The 24,412-nt window shown below is 39.5% G+C and overlaps 2 protein-coding genes and 1 non-coding gene across 6 annotated transcripts in view; 2 read left to right on the top strand and 1 right to left on the bottom strand.

Moving 5' to 3' along the window:
* Nucleotides 1-14,743, top strand: part of LOC134752127 (heat shock 70 kDa protein cognate 5) — a 154,357-nt gene extending 139,614 nt beyond the window's left edge. For 2 of the 4 annotated variants that reach the window (XM_063687709.1, XM_063687707.1), the window contains exons 5-14: nucleotides 809-1,061; nucleotides 1,926-2,088; nucleotides 2,869-3,024; nucleotides 3,885-4,031; nucleotides 9,237-9,477; nucleotides 9,890-10,099; nucleotides 11,555-11,742; nucleotides 12,472-12,612; nucleotides 13,829-13,948; nucleotides 14,627-14,743. In XM_063687709.1, coding sequence (XP_063543779.1) covers nucleotides 809-1,061; nucleotides 1,926-2,088; nucleotides 2,869-3,024; nucleotides 3,885-4,031; nucleotides 9,237-9,477; nucleotides 9,890-10,099; nucleotides 11,555-11,742; nucleotides 12,472-12,612; nucleotides 13,829-13,909 — 1,580 coding nt within the window. In that variant the 3' untranslated portion in view covers nucleotides 13,910-13,948; nucleotides 14,627-14,743. Of the gene's footprint in view, nucleotides 1-66; nucleotides 216-808; nucleotides 1,062-1,925; nucleotides 2,089-2,868; nucleotides 3,025-3,884; nucleotides 4,032-9,236; nucleotides 9,478-9,889; nucleotides 10,100-11,554; nucleotides 11,743-12,471; nucleotides 12,613-13,828; nucleotides 13,949-14,626 lie in introns of those variants that run through there. The other 2 variants (XM_063687710.1, XM_063687708.1) reach the window with 2 other exon arrangements.
* Nucleotides 4,239-4,310, bottom strand: Trnat-cgu (transfer RNA threonine (anticodon CGU)). Its single transcript has one exon. It is a non-coding gene; the product is annotated as a tRNA-Thr (tRNA).
* Nucleotides 14,744-17,246: 2,503 nt separating the features above from the next.
* LOC134752339 (Fanconi anemia group D2 protein) lies at nucleotides 17,247-23,501 on the top strand. The gene is made up of 2 exons (XM_063688013.1): nucleotides 17,247-17,885; nucleotides 20,022-23,501. Exons 1-2 carry the CDS (start codon nucleotides 17,321-17,323, stop codon nucleotides 23,444-23,446), a joined length of 3,990 nt encoding a protein of 1,329 aa, XP_063544083.1. The 5' UTR covers nucleotides 17,247-17,320; the 3' UTR covers nucleotides 23,447-23,501.
* Nucleotides 23,502-24,412: the final 911 nt, after the last annotated feature.

Below are 24,412 nucleotides of genomic sequence, written 5' to 3'. Positions count from 1 at the left end.
TAATGTAGACGCTTGGGTTCAAGGTGGGCTTTATTTTAATTTGTGTGTTGCTAGTCAAGTCGTCAAGTGTCAGGTGGTCATTAACATTGGCAACACCTTCTATGCTACCAAACGTCTTATTGGAAGACGCTTTGATGATCCCGAGGTTCAGAAGGATATGAAGAATCTTTCCTACAAGGTTGTGAAGGCGTCTAATGTAGACGGTTGGGTTCAAGGTGTGCTTTATTTTAATTTGTGTGTTGATAGTCAAGTGTCAGGTCATCAGGTGGTCATTAACATTGGCAACACTTTTCAGAGCATCTTAGCTGTACCGACCTCAGAAGAGGCTAAAAATATATTTTTATATATTATAGATTTTTTCAAACGGTACAATACTATCCCATAAGTAGACATGTAAGAATACTAGTATAAGGTACAATTGTATTGTATTGTATTCATTTAATTCAAGCAACATGGCTCATAAAATGTGGGCTGGCATAATCATGTAACTGGGTTAAGTTCCTAAATAATAAATAGAAAAAAAAAACATTGGCAACTCCTTCTATGCTACCAAACGTCCAGAAAAATGCAAAGGTGACAATTATAAAAGCCTCTTTTCTTCCATATCTATACATAAAACATAGGTGTTTTGTCTATACATAAAACACAGTTTTTTGTGATATTCGAGAAATTATATGCGTGTTATGAATTTTTTTTATTTTATGTTTTATTTATTGCTAATAAACAAAAAAACTACTATAACAAAATTTTGCCAAACTGCGACAGTTTGTTGGCGAATGAAATACACCAAATATATTTATATTCGCAGGAACCGACGGCAAAGTGTACTCTCCGAGCCAGATCGGCGCCTTCGTTCTGGTGAAGATGAAGGAGACCGCCGAGGCGTACCTCAACACGGGCGTGAAGAACGCCGTCGTCACCGTGCCCGCCTACTTCAACGACTCGCAGCGACAGGCCACTAAGGACGCCGGTCAGATCTCAGGCCTCAACGTGCTGCGAGTGATCAACGAGCCCACGGCCGCGGCGCTGGCTTATGGCATGGACAAGACTGATGACAAAATGTAAGTTTTTTTTTTTTTATCTAGTTTTTATAGAGGCTTGGACACTCAGCCTCATGGGTGCTTTCATAGTTCCCTACTCAAGGGAGAGGTCAATAAAGTGGTAAACACTGATTGCTTTGTCCGATATAGGCTCTGCCAACCAACAATTGATCTGTCCATTGTGCATGGAGCCCAGACTACCAAAAAATCTTTTTCTCAAGTCCGAATTCCGGACGCATTCCAACAGCACGTGAGACAAGTCATCAGTCTTCTGACAGTTTACACACAGTGGTGACGATTTAACACCCATCATGCACAGAAACTTGTTTGTAGGGATGTGTCCGGACCGGACTCGGAAAACTGAGACTAACACTTTTCTAGCGAGGTTGGCAGAATCAAACCAGGGTATCCACAAGGGTCTATCTTGGATTGTTCTGTACCAGATTCCAACACCCCTTGAAAGTATGTTTAGTGAGTGAGTTTTTGGCAAATATTTCATTTTTGGTACATGCTTTATTCGCTGACTGTACTTTTCTTTCCACAGGCAACTAATACTTATCGAGACAATTCTAAAAACTCCAAACACAATTTTTTTGTAGTAATCAATAAACATTTGTATGCAATGAAGTATACGGTTTAAGGACTGCTCGAGAGGTCTAGGTCTCCATTTGCAAGCACTAATAGTGCGTGAGTAGCGTCCACGATGGCGGCGCGTGGCGTACTGCTACACGCCGCGCCGCGCGCGCGATGAGATAAACGGTTGGGGGAGGTCTTACGCTGTCGTTATAGGCGGGCGCGGTGGCTCGTTTGGGTCACCCAACACTAGCGATAAACAGCACGGACTAACAAATATTCTAATATTAATGAGTATATTTCCGTCCCCAGTATCGCCGTATACGACTTGGGCGGTGGCACCTTCGATATCTCCGTGCTGGAGATCCAGAAGGGAGTGTTCGAGGTGAAGTCCACCAACGGAGACACGCTCCTCGGTGGGGAGGACTTTGACAACGTTATTGTCAACTTCCTTGTCGACGAGTTCAAACGCGATGTAAGTACTGGACTAATCAATAATTATTGCGAGAGTCACAGTAATGTTCGAGAACAATGCAAACATATTAAGGAAGAAAGGAAGGCAAAGGTGGCGTCACTTTAAGGTGGTTCGCTTCCCATACAAAAAACGATTGCGTTTTATTAAGTCACTAGCTTTTGCCCTCGACTACGTCTGCGTGGAACTTAGTAACCGCTGCTAGAGTCAGAATAGCGCCTGGATAGTCTAATGGCAATCATTCCATTTGAGCATATGCTTAATTGCTTGCCCAAATTATCAGGCAATTCATTAATAATCTCAAATCCACCACACTTTTGACCCTCTTAAGGGATGATTTTCAGGATAAAACTATCCTATGTCCTTCTTCGGGACTCAAAATTATGTCTATGCCAAATTTCAACTAAATCAGTTCAGCGGTTTAGAATAGAATAGAATAATTTTTATTCGTAAACACACATACAATAGACGTACATTAAAAGAACATACTGAAATTAAAGTGTCACGAAATGGCCCCATCTCAGCATGCTGCTGGCCTGGCGACTTCCAGCGCTGATCTTCCGATGAGACCATCAAGTGAGGATCACGGAAGGTAACAGACAAAAAGAAAGAAACAAATAATATGGCGAAATATAAATTACACACAGTTTACACAAACTAACTGAACTGTTTAAGCGTGAAGAGGTAACACACAAACACACTTTCACATTTATAAGGAATGCATAAAATTCACTGTTGCATATCTAATGTATTAATTATTAAACTTTCATTGTATGTTTACAGCAAGGCATCAACCTCCGCAAGGACGCGATGGCCATGCAGCGGCTAAAGGAAGCGGCTGAGAAAGCCAAGATTGAGCTGTCGGGCTCCCTGCAGACCGACATCAACCTGCCATACCTCACAATGGACGCGTCGGGCCCCAAGCACATGAACCTCAAGGTAAGGTTTTTACAAACATCCCTACAGTAATTATTCTTTCTTACTTGCTTTTTAAAAAGCTGGTAAGCTTCTATGGATTAGGTTACCGAAGTGTACTCTAGGCTCTCTTGGTCTGCCCTGACAAAAAACCGGGACAAATCTTGAGAGATTGTAAAATAGTCCTACCTACTACCAGGCGTGGCTCACTCCGCGATTTTGTCGCGTCGCTACAAGTACATGCGGCCCACACCAATTTTGGTGTCTTGCCATAGTAGTTGCCGCGCACCGCTACGAAACGGACGCCTGTTCGCGTTCGCGCCACCTAGCGGTCATATCTGTCTTAATAGACGCGTTTTGTTAGAGAGTGAACCTTCTGTACTATTATTTATTCTGTGCTACTACATACCATGCACTGTGTTTTAGGCTCTCAAACTGTCGCCATACGTTTGATTGTTATGTAACAGTGCTATAACAATACGGGACGAAACCATCCACTCAAATATTTGTATTTGAGTAGATCAAAAGATATTCGTAACAAATAATATTTTGGCTGTAGGTATGTATAGAAAAAAATACTAACATGTGTTAAATAAGTGTTTGCGAATGTAGTGAATAAATAAATAAGTAACGCAAGATTTGACAGCTGATAGATGTGTATCTACGGTGCTATAAGTTTCCTCGTAATTGGATCGAATATTAGTGCTTGGCGCCATCTAATTTAGTTATAGATTAGAACAGGACAGCATGATTCGTCCCTGAATCGCTATCAAACTTCGGTTTTGTAGGAAGTGCCCTTTATGGTAGTACTATTATTTATTCTGTGTCTAAGACTGGAATAGGTTTTCTAAAATTGTAAGTACAAATATAACTTGTTCTTTCAGATGACTCGCTCAAAGTTGGAATCTCTAGTCGGAGACTTGATCAAGCGAACGATCGCGCCGTGCCAGAAGGCGCTGCAAGACGCTGAGGTCCAGCGATCGGATATTGGAGAGGTGCTCCTCGTTGGAGGCATGACCAGAATGCCAAAGGTAAGGCTACTAAGTCTAAATAAGCAACCGAAATTGGTCTTTTAGAGATGCAGTTAACCCAGATAGAAATTGAATCAATTGGTATTAATAAATTTTAATATATATTATTTACGTAATTTTCGTAATTTTTTTCTAATATGACAATGCTAATAGTCATAAAGTGAAACAGATATCATACACTAAAGAAAAAGTGACCAAGTCCACCTGTGGCCGAGGCGGGAATCGAACCCGCGTCTTCAGCTTACGCGGCTAACGTCCTGACCACTAGACCACCCGGCCACGACACACAAATCAAAATATTTTTCATAAAATAATTTGATTTGTTCCCTAGTTGAATTCTAATAGAATAGTCAATAATTAAAAAGTGAAATATCTCGGCCACTTTTACTTCATTCAACATAGGATCTATTAGGTGTTTCTATTATTATTATTTTTCATACGGTAATTTTGAATCAATCAACAAGTGGTATTGATATGCACCAAATGTACAAAGCCGATGGCAGCCCCATTTAGCTGTCTAGGCTGTCACTCTGACTGGTGCTAGAGCAACTTGGGATATATTCACCGGTTGTGCCCATGTTCTTCCGGATTATTCTCCCCAATACAACCAAACTTGAATACTAAGGATTTTTTAGTTTCCTATATAAGAACAGTCAACCGCGAAAAAACAAGACATGGAGAGACTCGTCTTACAAAATCGGTACCGGGAGTTATGAACTGTGTGTGCCTGTGGTGTGTGTACCATTACACAGGTTACTTAAGTTTTGTTAAAAAATTTGGTTACCGAAAGACGTAACTTATAAAAGTTTATTTGTAGTGATCATCAATTTGATAGACTTACGTACATTTTAAGTCACACCGCCCACAATATCAATAATATTATCTTTTATACCTGCTAAGCAGGGATGTTGCGAATATTCGCATCCGCAACCGCAGAACTTCCGCATTATTTTCAACATCCGCATCCGCATAAAATCGATACAGAGCTTAAAGCGGATGTGGATGTGGAACAGGTAGGTACAGGAACGTCTTTTAGCCTATGACGGACAGCGACAAGAAGTGAATAATTTATTTTATTTGGACTTTAGTATAGTAATGCGATTGCTCGTTCAGTAATGTGACTTCTATTTGTTATTCTTTTCCCTGTTGCCTGGCTTTTAATATTAGGTATCCACGGAGTGGTTTCTCTCAGCTCTTTCAGGGCTTTTTTGATTCCTCCGGTTTTTTCTACATGATGTTGGATTATTCTCCTTCTTAGTTCTTTCCTATGATTTCGAATTTTTCCAGATATTTGTTTGCTAATTTCCTGTATATGTTTCCTATTTCCTTTCTTGTTTTCTAAGAGTAATTTTCTGTCTTCAATTAGTTTTCTTGCTTCCTTTCCTATTTTATCCTTTTGTGTTTTCGAGCAAATAATTTTTTCCGATATGTTTTTGAGCTCTTCCTCTACTAAATTATATTTTTGCTGGGTATCCATTGAGTTGTTTATTTTTGAAGAGAGGTTTTCTTTTAATGTGGTGAGTAGTTCCTCTGGCAGTGGCATAGGAATTAGGTTTGGTCTCTTGTTCTTCTTAATATGTTTTCGATTGTTTTTAGGTTGCTCTTTATAGATTTTACTTCTTACCATGCGGTGGTTGGTATTAAAATTTAGTTGGTTGATTGTATCAACGTCGGCAACGTGTTGAGGTTTGTTTGTAAGTATGAAATCTATTTCATTTCTAACTTCTCCATTAGGAGATATCCACGTCCATTTTTTATTTATAGATTTTTTGAAGAAGCTATTCATTATTTTAAGATTATTTGCTTGAGCTAGGTCTACTAGTCGTTGTCCATTGTTGTTTCTCTTTCCTGTGCCAAAGAGCCCAAGCACGTTCCCATCACTTACTCTTCTTTCTCCTATTTGGCTGTTGAAATCTCCCATTAGGAATATTGTTTTGTAAGTTTTTTCTAGTGTTAATTCCAGTTGGTCATAAAATGAATTTTTTGCTTCTTCTGTGTCAACTTCTGTAGGAGCATATATTTGTATAATTGATAGTGGATCCATACCAGGTATGTGTATATTAAGTTGTGCGATTCTGTCTGACACTCCGACAAAATCTTGAATATATTCTCTGTAACATTTTTTCACAAGGAAGCCCACTCCATACATTCCTGGTATAATGCCTATATGGTAGAAGATGTAATTTTCATATTCCTGTATTTGCTCACCTATTCTTCTTACTTCACTTAGCCCAATTATATCCCAATTTATTAGGTTTAAGGAATAATCTAATTCTACCAGTGATTCGTCCGTTCTTAGGGTTCTCGTGTTAAGTGTTGCTATGTTGATATATTCTCTTTTCGATTTGGGTTTCGTCGAGTTCTTTACATTTAGTTCTATTTCTTCTAGGGGGTGGTGGTCATAATCCCCACGGGGACCAGCCGGGTTGGGGAATGTTAAGTTGTTGTGTTTGTGTTTTAGTTTTGGTTCTTTCTCCCGGATGCCTGTTAATTGTTATTGCTTTGTGTTCGAACGCATAAGAGCATAAGCATCTACTTTATTTTTTTTGCTTGGTTGTTTTTTCTCAAGTGCTTCGGTTGGATTCTCTGAGCTCCCTTGAGCATTATTTGGAGATTGGGTGGGAGATCGCTTCCTTTTTTCTTTAGGAGTTTCGTTTCCACTCGGAACATCCTTTACAATAAGTTTGTCATATCGGATGTACGCTTTCTTTCCATTCTCTAGTTCTTGTTTCATTTTTTCTTTCAGCTCCTTTCTCCTCATAAGAATCTCCTTTGGAAAGTCTTCAGTAGCATAGATGTTGTCATGGAACTGCTTGTTGTTCTTAAGAACTTCGATTTTCCTCCATGTTAATGTTACTGTCACTAGTATTGGTCTTGGTCTGTCTCCTTTCTTCCCAAGTCTTTGTGCTTTACTGATTTCCCAGATATCCCATTTTTCCATACTTGCGTTTTCACTTAGTTTATTCAATGTTTCTACAACCAGTTGTAATAGATCGTTGTTGGATGTCTCGACTTCACTAACTTTATGAAGTATGAGGTTATTTTTCCTATTCTCCTTCTCTAATATATGGACTTTCGTCTTTAATGTTCCTACTTCTTCTTTGAGTTTTTCGTTCTCTTCTCGAAGAGGCTTCAATTTTTCATCCATAGTAGTAGATAAAGTTTCTGATAATGTTTTTGTTTGGATTTTCATCTCTTCCCTCAGTTTTAGAAAAAGCGTTTCCATCTGTGCGTCCATATTTGAACTTGTTACTGAACGAGCAACACAATTTTATAAAGACCTATACAATGACACAGAAAGCAACGATGAGCGACAAGGCTTCTCAAAAGAAGAAGGAATAATCCCGGTTATATTAGTAAGTGAAGTAGAAAAAGCAATCCTGTCCCAGAAAAATTGCAAAGCCCCAGGCGAAGATAATATACTGAATGAAATCATTAAAGGAAGTTTAGAGGCCATCGCTAAAATCATAACGAGCATATTTAATGAATTTCTAGAAAAGGAGATAATACCTAAACAGTGGTCAACATCAACAATTGTACTGCTTCACAAAAAAGGTGACAAAGATGATATAAATAATTACAGACCAATATGTTTAACGTCTAATCTGTATAAAGTATTCTCGAAGATTATCCTTAACAGAATCGGCAACACACTAGAAGAGAACCAACCGAAAGAGCAGGCGGGATTTCGAAGCGACTACTCTACCATTGACCATATTCATACCATTAGGCAAACTATAGAGAAAAGCAATGAATATGGCAAGACATACTATTTGGCGTACATAGATTATAATAAAGCCTTCGATTCCCTAAAACATAAGCACATTTGGGAAGCCCTGAGATGTCAAGGTGTTTCACCAAAATACATAAGGATAATTAAAGAAATTTATAAGAACTCCACAGCTAAGATAAAAACAGAAATGGTAGGAAAGGAATTCAACATAAAGAAAGGCGTCAGACAAGGAGACCCACTTTCGCCCAAGTTGTTCTCGGCTGTGTTGGAGCACATATTTAGGAAGTTGGACTGGGATGCTTATGGTTTAAACATAAATGGTGAAAAACTAAACCACTTGAGATTTGCAGATGACTTGATTCTATTGAGTGAAACACCAGAAATCCTACAAGTTATGGTTCAGCAGTTAGCAGAGGCAAGTGAACAAGTGGGCCTCACAATGAACTCTGGAAAGACCAAATTAATGACTAATGGATTACAAAAACCTATACAACTTAACAACAACACAATAGAATATGTAGATCAATACACATACTTAGGACAAATAATTTCACCAGAAGATCAAATCCAAAAGGAAATAGATACAAGAATAAGTAACTCGTGGAAAAGGTACTGGTCGCTTAAAGAAGTAATGAAGAACCCAAAATTCACTATGGAAGATAAAAAAAAGGTTTTTAATACGTGTATATTGCCATGCCTTACGTACGGGTGCCAAACGTGGGCCCTAACGGAAAAACAAAGGAAAGCTCTGAAAGTGTGCCAAAATAGAATGGAGAGAAGTATGCTGAACATCAAACTGAAAGACAAAGTTAAACTAACACATATCAGAAAATTAACAGGAGTAGTTGATGTCACATATACAGTAAAGAAATTAAAATGGAAATGGATTGGGCACACGATTCGTAGCCGGAAAGACAAATGGTCCAAAGATATCACTGTCTGGTACCCCCGTGATGGGAAAAGGAGAAAAGGAAGACAAAAGAAAAGATGGGAGGACGAAATTAGAGGAATAGCTGGACCATTATGGAGAAGGAAAGCCATGAACAGGGAGTTATGGCAAATTCTAGGGGAGGCCTTTGCCAAAGGGCAGACTGACAATGAAAACGTCCCGGATGTCAGAAACACAAATTAGAATAAGTGAAATATATATATAAAGATGTTTTTTATTGTTAAAAATAAGTCAGTAATAAAGGCTTTATTTATTTATTTATTTATTTATAGTAATGCGATTGTGGGGCACCTATATTCTTGTTCAAATACTAAGTTTCGACTTTATTAATAAAAATTACTATAGTGTAATATTTGACGTTTTATATGTGCCTAATCTCGACATCCGCATCCGCGGATGTCAAAAAATCGGCATCCGCAACATCCCTGCCGCTAAGTCGGATGGTGTAAGCCAATTTGGTTGATTTGAAACCATGTTTTTTTTTTTAAATTACATGTTAATCACGTGTTTTTCTTATTGTTAGGTCCAATCAACAGTCCAAGAGATCTTCGGTCGCGCGCCGTCCCGCGCCGTCAACCCCGACGAGGCCGTGGCCGTCGGCGCCGCCGTGCAGGGCGGGGTCCTGGCCGGTGACGTCACCGACATCCTGTTGTTGGATGTCACACCTCTGTCGCTGGGCATTGAGACGCTGGGAGGAGTGTTCACCAAGCTTATCACTAGGAATACCACCATTCCTACTAAGAAGAGTCAGGTGTTCTCTACTGGTGAGTTTCTAGATACCTATCTATAAATACATCAGTTTAGAAAAAAAATGTAACTTCCAAATAAGATAAAAATAATGGTACCATTTGATTCCTTACATTTTATAAAAAAAAATGTATACAAAAACGCAATATTTAACCGACAAAATCGCAATTTCCTTGTTTTCCACGGCTTCCAACTCTTCTAAGCGATAGCGACGTTACATGCTGACGTCACGATGTAATGTCATTTTGTATGAAGCTTTTCGTCAAAGTGCGGGTGCCAGACCTTGACTATCATTTGTGACTCTTGTATTGCTTTAAGACAATGGGTCCCATACACACATTTGATCCTCAAAACAAACCTGATCGATTGATACCATTCATAAAAAATTATAGAATACCCTATTGTAATACAATGTATCCGTTGTTACAGCGGCCGACGGTCAAACCCAAGTGGAGATCAAGGTCCACCAGGGCGAGCGTGAGATGGCTGTGGACAACAAGCTGCTGGGGCAGTTCTCGCTGGTGGGCATCCCGCCCGCGCCGCGCGGCGTGCCGCAGGTGGAGGTCACCTTCGACATCGACGCCAACGGCATCGTGCACGTCTCCGCCAGGGACAAGGGCACCGGCAAGGAGCAGCAGAGTGAGTGCCCCGGTGCCCCAGTGCCTGTGCCCTTTACTTATCTGTTAAACACTAGACAGCCGCGTCCTAAACGCTCCGACTTACGTCAAAACACCGGTCATAGCCTTTAAGCTCTTGTTTCCTAGGAAAGCGGTGCCGTCATATGTGACATTTTCAATCAAAAGGTACCACATTGTCGCTTGTCGATAAGGTTGATTTCTAATTGAAGCTATATGGAAATAGCGCCTTACTGACAAGCGACAATAAGTACCCTTTTGGTTGAAAATGGCACATATATCGGACGCAAAAAGACGGCCGTCTTTGCGGTGACGACATGTGGGAAGTTCCACGGCGTCATCAGCCACCAACGTCAAACGAATAGTATCCAGAAGAGAAAATGGACGACCTTGATTTAGCTTTAATAATTTACTTGGAGGATGAACTATCATCAGAAGAGGAAAGTAAGCGTCAGCAACCACTATACTATACTACGCATAGCGCACTGCTGTCGCATGTAGTTTTTAGAGTTCCGTACCAAAAGGGTAAAAACGGGACCCTATTACTAAGACTACCCTGGCCGTCTGTCTGTCACCAAGCTGTATCTCATGAACCGTGATGTATTTCTGTTGCCTCTGTAACAAGCAATACTAAAAAGTACGGAAGCCTCGGTGGGCGAGTCCGACTCGCACTTGTCCTGTTTTTTTTATCGAAATTTGACTCAAAGGTTCGATAACAACTAGGACTCCGTATGCATGCACGTCTCACAGTGTCCAGGCCTAATATAGCGACAACCAGAAATTATCTCAGTACATTTTGATAGCAGACGACGCGTCAGGCGTCAACCGCAGACCAAGGCAAGGAAAAGTATGAGATATTAAGACAAAATGCTCCTCGGACAGAGGAGGAGAGCTGAAAAAACTCATGCGCCAAACTAGATTCTAGATGGCCAAATGAAGTTGTGAAATTATGTACCAATGCACCAAGCAAACCAATGGCTGCCCTATCTGGCTGTCTAGGTTGTCCAAGACTGGTGCTAGAGTAACTTGGGATATATTCACCGGTTGAGCTTGTGTTCTTCTGGATCATTCTCCCCAATACAAGCACTTAAAGACTCATTATATAATCATGGCTAGCTTTAGAAATCAGAAATATTTATGTGTAAACTGCGCCCGCGACTTCATCTGCGTGGAATGATTTATTTATTTATACTTTATAAGAAAAACTTAGTGTACAAAATGCGAACTTAATGCCATGAGGCATTGAGCAATGATAATGAGGATTGATTAAAACTACCCTATGTCCTTCCCCGGGCTGCAAACTATCTCCATATCTAATTTCATCTAAATCGGTTCAATGGTTTAATCGTAAACAGGTAACAGACAGATTCCGATGCATATGCGATGATGGATGGATCTAACTCGCTACTTAGTTTAGCATCAAGTGTAAAACATATTTTAATAAATATTTATCCAACAGTTGTAATCCAGTCATCCGGCGGTCTATCGAAGGACGAGATCGAGAACATGGTGAAGGCGGCCGAGCAGTTCGCCGCGGCCGACAAGGGCCGGCGCGAGCGCGTCGAGGCCGCCAACCAGGCCGAGGGCGTACTCCACGATACAGAGACCAAGATGGACGAGTACAAGAGCCAGCTGCCACAGGACGAGGTGAGCCGACCATGATAACTTCTTACCAACCCCCTCAGTTAAATGGTACTCATAATTAATCGAGCCACGGAACGCACGCTCCGATCCTGCACGCTTGACACTTTAACCAAAGTATGGCGGTTGGTGTCAGCGTCGAGCGTGCACGGTCGGAGCGTGGATTTGCACGCCGCCGCGGGTGCAACAGCAAGTGCCTACGTACCCTAAGTGTGTGAGATAGAACATAAACATCTGTGCGAATACGTACTGGCGGTAAAGCTGTGTGCAAAAGATACTTACTGTGCGTGTGCATTGTGGGGAAACAAACGCCTACAAATGTTGTCTAAAATAAACTTAGCAATATATATTCTCAAAGCATTCACATTGCAAATGTTTCAATTCCCATTTTTGGCAAAATATCTAAAGGCTTCCCTTTATCCTAGTTTTGTGTATGTTTAATAATATGCGGGTCCAGATTAAACAAGGAAATTTCCGCACGACGCAAGTTTGTGAATTTATGCCTCGCCCGAGGCATAGTATGTCTCGAGCTGAACACGTCTTCATAGATCGAACTGCTTTGCTTCGCGCGGCAATTTTCTGTAGACCCGCCTAATAAATACTGAAAATATTTAATCAAACGTCAGTAACTCAAACACATTCACACTTGTATTAATAATTTATCTATAATTCAAATGCGACATAATAATTTCTCTATAAGTCAAGTGCGACATAATAATGTCTCTATAATTCCAGTGCGACAAGCTCCGTGAAGAGATCACCAAGCTGCGCGAGCTGCTAGCCAACAAGGACAGCGCCGACCCTGAAGCCATCCGCACCGCCACCGGAACCCTGCAGCAGGCCAGCCTCAAGCTCTTCGAGCAGGCCTACAAGAAGGTATGTGTCTACAGCACACACACACACACACACACACACACATCGATTCCCCATACAAACTTCCACCCTCCCCCCCCCCCCCCCTTTCACCCCCTTAAAGGATGACTTCTGGGATAAAAACTGCCCTATGTCCTTCCCCGGGACTCAAACTATCTGTATACCAAATTTCAACTAAATCGGTTCAGCGGTTTAAGCGTGAGGAGGTAACAGACAGACAGACACGCTTTCGCATTTATAATATTAGTATGGATGTAAGTTGTGCACACATTTGAGCCGTCGCACCGCCTCGAGTGTGCGGCGGTCAAGCAGTTGTGCTATACTGACGGAGGCAATTTATCAGCCAGTCTCACTGCCATAGTTTACTGGACGATTCGTGCTTCCTACACTTCATACAGTCAAGGTATGAACACTTTGACCGCAAAGATGTCAACTGACACGCGCGGCTACAGCCCAATGGTCGTTCAAAGGATTAAATATCGACACTGAGTGCCCAATACACACTACCATATTGTATGGACAATAAGGTCGTGTATACATGTAAGAGTTTTGAATGATTCACGGTTAGTTTACTAGACTTATATTGACCGGGATATAAACCATGATTACCTTTTGAATTGTTTATGAGTTCCCGATATTTACACAACTTTGACACCCACCCGCTATCTTCAGTCACCTGTGAATAAGATGCATGTAACTGCGTCGAAATATCGGGAGCTCATAAACAATTCAAAAGGTAATCACGGTCTATACGGCACGGTCAATTCAATTCAATTCAATATATTCTTTATTCAAATAGGCCTAGCAACAAGCACTTTTAAATTGTCAAGTTTTAAATATTACCTTAATCTAAATATCAGAGCAATTTATTGATGCAGTTATTATTATTCTTAAAAACATTGAATTATTATAGATATGTCAAACTTAATAATAAGAATTCACAAAAGGATCGTCAAACACCAAAATTGTATAAAAAATACTAGTCTAGAAACTTTCTAGAATAAAAATCTAAATGTCGGTAGTACTATTAATCTGTTGGATATGAGTCGGTTCTTTAATATCGGGTTTTTCTATCTACAAAATTTCTGTAGGCAGGCATTCTGTTCAGAAATCGTAAAGCGACCATAGGCAAGGGTAGGCTTAGACGTTGGTTCAAATGTTCAATTATTTCAATGTTTGTATGATACGAAAAATCTAGAACAAAACAATGTTGTTTCAGATGGCGGCAGAACGCGAGGGCCAGCAGCCCGCGGGAGAGAGCCAGACGCAGGAGGAAAAACAAGAGGAGAAGAAGAACTAAGAGACACGTTAGTTTACACGCCAACCAAGCCACGCACACGTATGAAATGAGAAATATACTATTATTATTATAAAGTCCGTTGTTTTCAACGAACAGAGAACTACGTGTTACGCGACTACGTCCAGTTATGTATGTGGCTACCGATGGCTACACCCAAGGTCGGTTACACCCAAAGTTAGGTCGATGCAGAGTGAACCTAGACAAACTCTAGTTACATTTTAAACAATTTTTCTTGAATCTAAAGTTGGCAAGCTCTTAATCTGATGGCAGAAGTGTTTTAAAAATATTACATTTAAGCTCATTGTAGTTGTTTGTGGCTTGCTCAAACAAAAGATTTCACTCTGATAGTTGTTGATAAGGTACTGACGTAAATTTATATTCCGAAACGTTATTTACAATTGATACACCGGATACCTTTTATTTGAGTCAGTCACATTTTATTCATTAACTATAAGAAATTATAGCAACTGAATTTTTTGTTCGCCCGTCATTAGAAAAAAAAAATTTGTTAGGTTTATGATTATAATATAATTTCACTCGAAATGTAGTTTGAAATATTTAATACTCTCTTTAGAAAAACTGAATTTGAAATCATACTACTGTATATACTGAGTACCTACTCAACTACGCATAGTAAAATACTTACTTGGTTTTAGACCAGGATATATAATATCGGTTTGTCTTTTCAATTATTTATAATCAATATTTTGCTTGCAGACTTGTGTCACCAGTATAAGTCGAATGCGGCCTTCGGGCGCTTTCGTTGAAGAGTTATGGAGCATATTGGAATTCCGCCTCCTACTGTATTCTGTATAATAAAATATATCCAAATAGCGTCTAGTTTTTCTTTGGAGAGTATTTTAAATTCGAAAATGCATAATTTACCAGCCATAATCGTAGATTAATGCAAAAAGCAGATACGTCACTCTTAATGAAAATGCAGAATAAGTTATACATAATGTCCTACCAATTTTATCTCAGATTTAATGACCTTGTGTTACTAGCAATTTGGAAACATTTTCTTCAACAGTGGCATATCTAAAGTAATCCGTTACGGCTTGATTTCATGCATTTTTGTTCACTATAGTGAGAAATTGTTATTTAGTGTGAGGACTGGTACCTAGTGTTACGAATGTAATATATTTTTTAATTGGTGTGTATGGATGGTTCTGTTAACGGTTTTTCTACATATCTCTCGTCGGGAGGGGGTTTTCGTTCAGCAGTTCTGATGACTGATGTGATATTCTGTATGATTTGATGACGTGAAATATCAAATATAGACTGACCATACTAACACCCATTTGTCAGTGAAAATAGGAGAATCATAGCCGCCTTACTGATGTAGCGCATGGCAGAAAACTTAGCGTGGTCGGCAGATCCGCTGAAGTTTTTTTTTTTTTCAGAGTAACAAGGTGTTGCCATTAGCATTTGTTGTTTATCGGTTTTATTAAATCCGGAAAGGCCACAACAAAAACCAGTGATTTCTATGTAAAAGATGAATAAATACGTATTAAAATGTATATCGCCTCATTCATTTAAGTTGCAGAGCGTAATTAAATTTGATGGCATTTATGTTTTTTTATTATTATGAAAGTCGAGAGATGTGTCGAAAAACTGTAATTCTGTTTTTTTTACATTATTTTCTTCTGTTCTTTACATATATTTCTATATATTTCACCAAATTAGTTTCATAGCTTTAAAATGAAATATATGTATTGAAAATGCGTGCTCTGCGTTTAGATATGTATACCACAATTATTTTAAATTGATTATATGGACAGAGCGCGGTATTGCCGCTAAATAGTATGTATGAGCGTTGAATTAGAATAGTGAAATATAATTTCGAGAAATTTGTTTTATTTCATTTAACTACACTTTAACTACTAACCCGTCAATTCCCACCGTCGCAATATGGCACACGCGGTTTGCGGAGTCTTAGTTAACGGTCAGGTGGTGATGTGGGGTAAAAGAAACATTATGAGGATTCCCTACAAGTGGTCTCATACCCCATCTAACATAAGTTTTTGAAATTTTAAACGCAGAGAATAACCACTAAATAATAAAGAATGTCAATAAATAAAGCCCATTATATAGGCGCAATTCATTTATTACGGGGGTTGAACATCTTATTTTTTCTTACCAAGGGGGGAGGGGGTTTTCAGTTCTTACGTAAGATCACAAAAATGCGGGTTTTTTTAAATTTCTAAATAATTATTACGTTCAAAATCATACTTCCACACTCGTGAGTTTATGCTATTGCTATCAAACACGGTGCAGAATTAGCTTAACATTTTGGACGTCAATGACGGATATATCGGCACCGCAAGTCCAACGCCAAAGACGGATTAATCGGTCAAACACCACAGAGCAACATAGACCTACGTGCATGTCCATAAAGTTCAATTTCAGTTTTGACACTTCGGTGACGTGGCGTCCGAGTGACAGCTTTTGTGTTTGACACGGCGTCGAAAAGGTTAAACGGGCTCCAGTATCTTTGTAGGTACAAATAAACATTCCAAACACAAAAGCTAAACAAACCAAACACGTATTCATTTTTTCCTTTAGATTCTTACGTACATACAAACAGCAAAACTGTTAACTGTACATCGGTGGACCTTATTACAAAAGGCATAAGGTCCACCGACGACCAGGTAACAGTGTGGGCGATGGTACATATATTACTACAGAACACCTCTAATTCCTTAATAACATAGCTTGTTCTCGTATGTCCAAATGGGAATACAGTATATATATAGTATATATACTATGTCTATGGGGAATACACAGTAATATATGCACACTCTCTATAACACTCTTTGATCCACACCTTATCTCATTGATGCCAGCACCACACTTCGCTGTATTTGGTAAATATTCGTGTTGCATCCCTTTTGTTTTGTATTTTTGTATGTCTAAAGGCGGCTTCGCGCCGTGATTCGCGCATGAGTGTGGAGGGTCCTAAAGAAAAGAAGGTACGGACGCAAGTATACCTATTTGTGACTCTTCGCGTTTGGAGGCATTTTATAATTTAGAGCGTTCAAATATCACCATAAAAAAAAATTGAGATTGATGCCAATTTCTTCTCTGGTCGAATCGGTCGATTTGATCGTCCCGTCTGGACTCCACTTGGATGATTTTTTTTGATACATTGCCGACTGTCGGTGCAACGAATTCAATCAATCGATCTAATACCGCATTGTATGAATAATCGTATGCGATTTGTTGCAAGTTGTTAATAGAAATTTTCAGCGGTTAAACCAGTATCCGAACTATCACTCAGGACATTTGACAGTGACAGCATTAAACTAAATAAATGGCGGGCTTTGTTATTATTTTGTGAGGCTGCGATACAAGTTGAAACCTGCTAATCTACTAATTTGTTTGCATATTATCCAATTTGAATCATAAAATATGAGCGTAAAACGCCCTGGTATTAGTCTTGGCAGTCAGAGAAAGAAACTCTGTGTTTCCGAAACCTATTTGCACAAATGCTTGAGAGCAAGCGGTTTGATCTTAAAGCATCCTCCGGAAAAGTGCGAAGCGTCTGAAGAGACAGTCAAAATAGTGAGGAATTTAGAGAAAGCCCTCAAGAACCATATAAATTATCCGCGCAACATCTCCGAACTGCTGACAGACTTTGAAAATGAGTGCAAAGACCAAAACATCTTACAACATTACGTGTGCCTTAACATCGTTAGGATCACCGATGAAAACTGTGAAGGTAGCGCCAGAGTTAGCCAGAGCGTAGTCAAAATATTACTGAGCATTCCTGCATTGCAGAAGAAGCTCACAGACTATATATTCAACAAGGCAATAGATTTGGCCGCATTAAATGCTTGCGGGCCTTGGATACAGAAGATTCTGAGGTGTTTCTCAGGTTTAGATCAGATCGTAGATCTGCAAAAAATCTCGACGTATTTGCTAAATTTACTGGAAATTGCGTCAGAAAAGCCAGTGAAGTTGGACATCATTGCAGGTAGGTCATTCTATTTTTACCCATGATGGCACAGAACAAATACCTTTTTTCACCTCTCAGCGTCCCACTGTCTTAATAGTAGTACAAATTACCACCAATGAAATTCAAAATATCATTAGATAGAAAATAGTTGCTTTTGTTTTGTTTTAGTTTAACATGTTTGAGTTTTTAACAATATGGTATTTGACTACTAGTCAGTTTCTTTTTTTTTCCAACTGTCAAAACTATTTTGCTACTATGGAATTTATATGAAACACTAGCAATCAGCACCATCAAATTACCTACTCTTTATAGTTTTATACGGGTTTTAAAATAGAAATTGTGTCTAAAAATAAATGCTGTCTACGTTTCTCTATTAATCATCTGTTGCTTCATTTCACCACGGCGTAAAATAATTTATTTTAAATACAATCAAATACCCTATTGAATTTAAACTTTAAATTAAGCATTACAGCTATCACCGTAAGGACTGCTGCTGAATGTGTTAAAACAAATGTTTCTTGTATAGTGGGCCACTCGAGCTTAAGTGCATGTATCATATACGGAGTGTTTTATAAACTCTTAGCTATATTATAAGAAGAATTCATAGGTAACTTCTACTCAGACCAGCTCAGAAATTGTGAAAAGAAATGGCTTGGCAACTTATTTTTTATGATTTTGGCAGTCCCATAGTAAAATTTGCTCAGTATGTATGATATTGAATGTTTGTTTATTACAGCGGTTCTCAAACTTTTTTGGTGACATATTAAATATATTAATAACGGGTCACTCACGTATTTTAAGTCGAAAAACGCTCGACATATTTCACTCCGTACCAAGGAGTGTCATCAGGAGCTTGCATTGACGGTAACTGACCGGCGCAGACTGCGGGCCGCAACCCTCCGCGCCCGATGACTCGCCCTTTTTTGTCGATGGAACCCTTTTGGATAGCAAAATATTTGACGGAGCCCCAAATAAAAAATTTTCGTTCATCAGGCTGAACCAGATATGTATACTGGAGAGCTGGTTTTTTTTTCTTATTATTACATGTATTCTCGCGGAGCCCCAACAGAGGCTTTGCGGAGCCCTAGGGGTCAGCGGAGAACACTTTGAGAATGGCTGGTTTAATATATCAAATTTTGTGATTTTCTGTAATAAATTTGTGGTTCTGTAAATTGATAGGTTTTATGATACCCTTTTTAGGGTTCCGTACCCAAATGGTAAAAACGGGACCCTATTACTAAGACTCCGTCTGTCCGTCTGTCTGTCTGTCTGTCACCAGGCTGTATCTCATGAACCGTGATAGTAGACAGTTGAAATTTTCACAGATGATGTATTTCTGTTGCCGCTATAACAACAAATACTAAAAACAGAATAATATAAATATTTAAATGGGGCTCCCATACAACAAACGTGATTTTTTTGCTGTTTTTTTCCGTAATGGTACGGAACCCTTCGTGCGCGAGTCCGACTCGCACTTGGCCGGTTTTTTTCCTTGTTTCTTATATTTTATTACTGTTGTTCTCCTATTTAAAGTTACCTGTAAAATACCTATTGCAAACTGCAAATTGGTTGACAGTGCAATATTATGGTACCATCAAGCTAATCTGGTGATGGACGCGGGAGGTTGCCATAGGAACTCTGTGAAAAAACAACGCAAACCAGTGTGTTGGGGTTTGTTAGGTTTCTCTTAATGACTATTAGTTGCCTCTTGAAAGAAAAGTACAGTCAGCGATAAAAGTTCGCATCAGAAATATTTTTTACAGTACATATGGTGCAACTTTCTCGCACTAGTGCGTAAAAGAGCACTTTTCGTGCATATGTCGAAAGTTTAAAGGGCCATATGTACTGTAAAACGTTGTACGATACACGTGCGAATAGGTAATTCGCAACTCGTGTCGATTTAAAACACTCCCTGCGGTCGTGTTTTAATTTAATTTATCGCCACTCGTTTCGAATTTCCTCTTTTCCGCACTTGTATCGTAAATAACTATTTTGACAAAAAACTTATTTTAGTATATGACATTTATTTGAGTTTTTAACTTGGTTTATTGATATGATTTACAATTAGTTACAAATATATTACAGACAGATAAAATTAAAAGTAATTTAATATTTGTAATAGTTCTCAAAACAGATATATTCATATTGTTTCAGCAATCCCGGACATCATAGTCGATCAAAAACTTGATAGTGTAGTAACCGAGCTAAGCAGGATTCTGCGTGAAGACCTAGACCTAGTTCCGGCCATACTAGACTGCTTCACCTATCTCAGCCTCTCTGATGATCAATACAGTCAGCTGCAGCAAAAAGCTCTAGCCATCGTCAAAAATATCCCCAAGTGTATGTACTATCCTAATTTCGTCAAGTTCCTTTTTAGTGGAGGAGCCAATGAAGGCTTATCCATGGAAATTGTCCAAGGACTAAGAGATGCCCTAGGCTGGCCCACATCCTTAGCCTCCCCTCAAGAAATAGCCACAAGCCAAGTATTAACTGCCACAGCAATTAGAAACTCCATGGTAGGTTCCAAAACCATAACAAATGCTTGGCTGAAAGTAGTTTCAAATTGTAAAACTGACACTGACCATAAACCTATCGACTTCATCATACTCTTAATTCTCTATTCAACATCAGAAGATAAAGAGAAGCTTGTAGAAACTTTAATAAAAAAACAGGTTAAACTTAATATTATGAAGGAGTCCTTGATCAACGATGCGTTTGAAAAATTCGAGCCTATTTTGAAAGATAAATTCGATACTTTAATCAGGCTGACCAATTCTCTGATGCGGATTTATACGGAGCCTTTAGTGATATCTTTAGCGTCACATATTTACGTGCTGATGTTCTCGCATGCCCCTGACAGACAGACTATAGCCGCAGAGCTGCTACATGTTGGCTTATACAGCAAAGAGTGTCTCATGAACACTATGGTTATACTGAACAATGTGGCAGCTAAAGACATGGGTCTCTTGAAGCCTCAGAGCTTGCAGATGCTGAGCCTTCTCGACTACACGGACAGGATGACGCTAAACGAGTTCAAAGCCGTTGTCAACATCGTCTGCGGACTCGCTTACAGCTACGAGAACTCGGTAATAAGATACGACATGCACATTATTATCAGAAAACAACTCGGCACGTCGAGACTTAAAGTGAAAATCCAAGGCATTATATCCGGCGTACATGCCATCAAATACCTCATAGCTAAGGACGATGACGAACCAACGATAGAGTTACCTGACGATGTCAGTTACAGTTCCACTACACTTCTCTCTACAGGAGACCTCAGGGAAGCTGCGGAAATAATAGAATTCATCAGCAGAAGTGCATCCAACCACCCTGACATGACAGCCTTGTTTTACGATGAAATGTCTGCCGTCATATCGTCAGCTACATGCATGAGCAAGAATTTTCTGGCGTGGCTCACCGACGCCGCCACCAATGACTTGCAGCAAAACTTCATTGTCGATAACATAAATAAACCTCGCATAAATAACTTGAAGCTGACGATGCAATATTGTCTCAATGCTGAAGGAGAGATGGACGAAGTTATAGCTATTAATATTGCTGGAATAGCGTTGGACGAGAAGGAAGTCAATGTAGCCATACTGTCTCCTCTCTTCCGATTGGTGGCGACGCTCCATTCCCGGCAGCATGAGGGAGATCTATCCACCATTGACGCCTTGCTAGGGTGCCCTGTGGTCATGCCAGAGTTTGACATCGACGAAATCGAAGAACTGGACAGTACCGCCGTCAGTGGCGTCCTAGATTGCTTAATCCATTGCACAAATTGGTTTAGAGAGTTATTGAACGCTTTTGCGATACAAAATGACGTCAATTTGACTCCGAAAATACTTAGCAGAGTTCACCAAGTTCAAGAAATGGAGTCGTTGATATTAAATGTTTTGATAAAAGCGAATATCGCTTACAAACCTCCCGTTTGTACTTTTAATATTAGCAGGTACACGGGGAATCCAGCTGACAGAGGGGTAGTCAAGCCAGCGCCCAAGCAAAAGCCACAAAAGAAACCAGCGCACAACGATACTGTATTACCAGAGACGGCCAAGACACAACCGACACCAAACGCGCAGATAAAGAACAAACTGGAAACTATCCACAAGTTACCACTCCGTGAACTAAGCTTGGACCTGCTCCATTTGTTAAACAACGAGCTGTCAGACGGAATGGAGAATCTAAATATGAAATCCTTAAAATTCTTACTAATGTGCCTGAACGCTAATTTGGAGAAGATTCTCATCTCAAAAGTGAAGAGAATTACTTTCCTCTCTAAACCAGAAGACTGCGTGGCTTACGACGCAAAAAAGGCGGAAGAGTGCGCGAAGACAGTCGATAAAGTTCTGCCTAAGGTGATGTCTCATTTGGAAACAGTGACTGCGTATATAGAAAGAAACTCCAATGAAAATTCCCAAAATGACAGTGGCTTCCTGTACCCCCCAGACCTCGAAGAATATCTGACATGCTTGGAATACATGTACAGCTTCCTGACTACATATTTCAAATGGATCGGATTCAGGAACCACCATGTAGCCTTATTTAAGGTTTCTTTGAGAACTGTATCAAAGGACAATCCTGATGCAGTTTCTTTAAAAGAACTGCTACTAGGCGTCTCTAAATATCTTCAGAAACATGAGAAATATTGTTTACAATTATCTACTGCAGTGTCTTTGATAGATTTGATGAAAACCTTCCAAGAATACTCCAGCAGTAGTATTCTAATAAAGATACTAAGAGACATGGCGAAAAATTTCCTTTCCCAACAATGGAAATCCTTTGACGGCGTACCAGAAAAGGGTGTAGTTTTCAATCAAAGTGTTGATAAGTTGTTCCAAATTTATTTCACAAATAACGAGATCATTTCATTAAAAAATCTAGCTCTCCAACTGAATACAGAAATTCAGAATCTTAAAGGAAAGAACGATACGTTGGAGTCATTCAAGTGCATAAATAAGAGTAATTTTCCTATACTTTATAGGAATTTAGGTACGGCAGTGCACGAGGCCGCTAAAACGCGATTGAACCAAGGACTAACGAATGCCGAGCACTTGGAAGTCTGGAAAGACGTTGCCACGGTCCTAAAGTACATGTCGGACGTCGCCAAAACTTTGGAGAACAGGAACAACTTGCTCGCGTTCTTCAAGAAGTCTCTACCAATTTTGAAGCTCTTCATTTCACAGGGCGTTCCTATGATGGAGTTGAATTTTAAAACGAAAACGCAGGAGGTGTTGGAGGTGCTAAAGATTTTGCAGCAATCGACTAGGTTTCTCCAGTCGCTCTGCTGTCACGCTCGGATAAAAAAAGACATGGCGCTGATGAGTAAAGTGCCTTACATGAGACAGATGTTGGAAACGTTGGTGTATAAAGTGAAGGCTGTGCTTGCGGCGAACAATTGTTCGGAAGCGTTTTGGATGGGGAATCTGAAAAATAAGGATATACACGGTGAAGTGATCGCCACGCAGGCGAGCCAGGGTGAGGAATCGGTTGACGATTGCGACGAGCAGCTACCGGAGGACGAGAGCGGTGACAGTGACGATGGTGAAGTTAATAGTGTCAGTGACATTATATAAGGAATTTAGTGTTTAAACAATGTTATGTTTAATTTGTGTTTAAGTCCTTTGAATAAACGTTACGTTATGAATATAAAACGTTGACTATTGTTTTCTCTTCAAAAGGAATTAAGCCATTCTTCTTGATCATTTCTTACTTCTGGTGGGGCAATCCAAAAAAGTGTCGGATACGTGACATTATTTTTTAACACTTCTGATAAAGCTAGGATTACATTTGACAATTTAGCTTTAAATTCAATGGTATTGTAAGACCCAGGGGTGTAGTAGCTGAGGGATCTTGGATCTTGATTGAGACAAACGAAGCTGATGAAAAGAATATATTTCTTCCAAAAAACAGGTACAGGATACAAACAGGTGCTTGAAACAGTATAGCAGTCTGTAAATATAGAGATACGGGTCTTACGTATGAGTGATACCGTCCGAGAGCTACGGTGGTCGAGAGCAGAAGAAGGCAGTTACAAATTGGCTTTCTAGCCTGGCCTAGAAAGAGATATCTATATATAAAAGAGAGAGAAAGACAAATTTCCTCAGTTGTTTGCTCTAGAGCTAATCTCACAACGCATATAATTGTGTCGCTTAACTTCAAACTCAGGTAAATCTATTCGACCCTCTAAGCAAATAACTAGCCTAAACCTAACAAAATCACAGTTGGATTTACCCAATTTATAGGTATTTATCAGAACATCACAGTTGCCAAATCTTTCTAAACTGAGAAAAGTTAATAAGGTATTCCAATAAACAATTATTCGTTGCAATTAATTCGACGAATAAACTATTCGCCGAACTCGCGTAAGAATAATCATCCGACATTTTTATTTAATAAGTTTGTTATTCTTATTCGTCATTCGAATCAATTTTGCCCGTCTCTGAACTGTACTACATACCTACATATGTAGTAACAATCAAACAAGTCACATGATTATGTTAATAGCGATTTTCATATTTATTGTTTTAAGCTAAAAGGAC

Source organism: Cydia strobilella, chromosome 24 (assembly GCF_947568885.1).
Source record: "Cydia strobilella chromosome 24, ilCydStro3.1, whole genome shotgun sequence".
Lineage (NCBI taxonomy): Eukaryota > Metazoa > Arthropoda > Insecta > Lepidoptera > Tortricidae > Cydia > Cydia strobilella.
This window is presented reverse-complemented; position numbering and strand designations above follow the sequence as displayed.

Coding starts and splice junctions, on each gene's coding strand:
- LOC134752339 (XM_063688013.1), top strand. CDS start 17,321: ATGAGCGTAAAACGCCCTGGTATTAGTCTTGGCAGTCAGAGAAAGAAA. Junction 17,886..20,021: donor GAAGTTGGACATCATTGCAG/GTAGGTCATTCT, acceptor ATATTGTTTCAG/CAATCCCGGACATCATAGTC.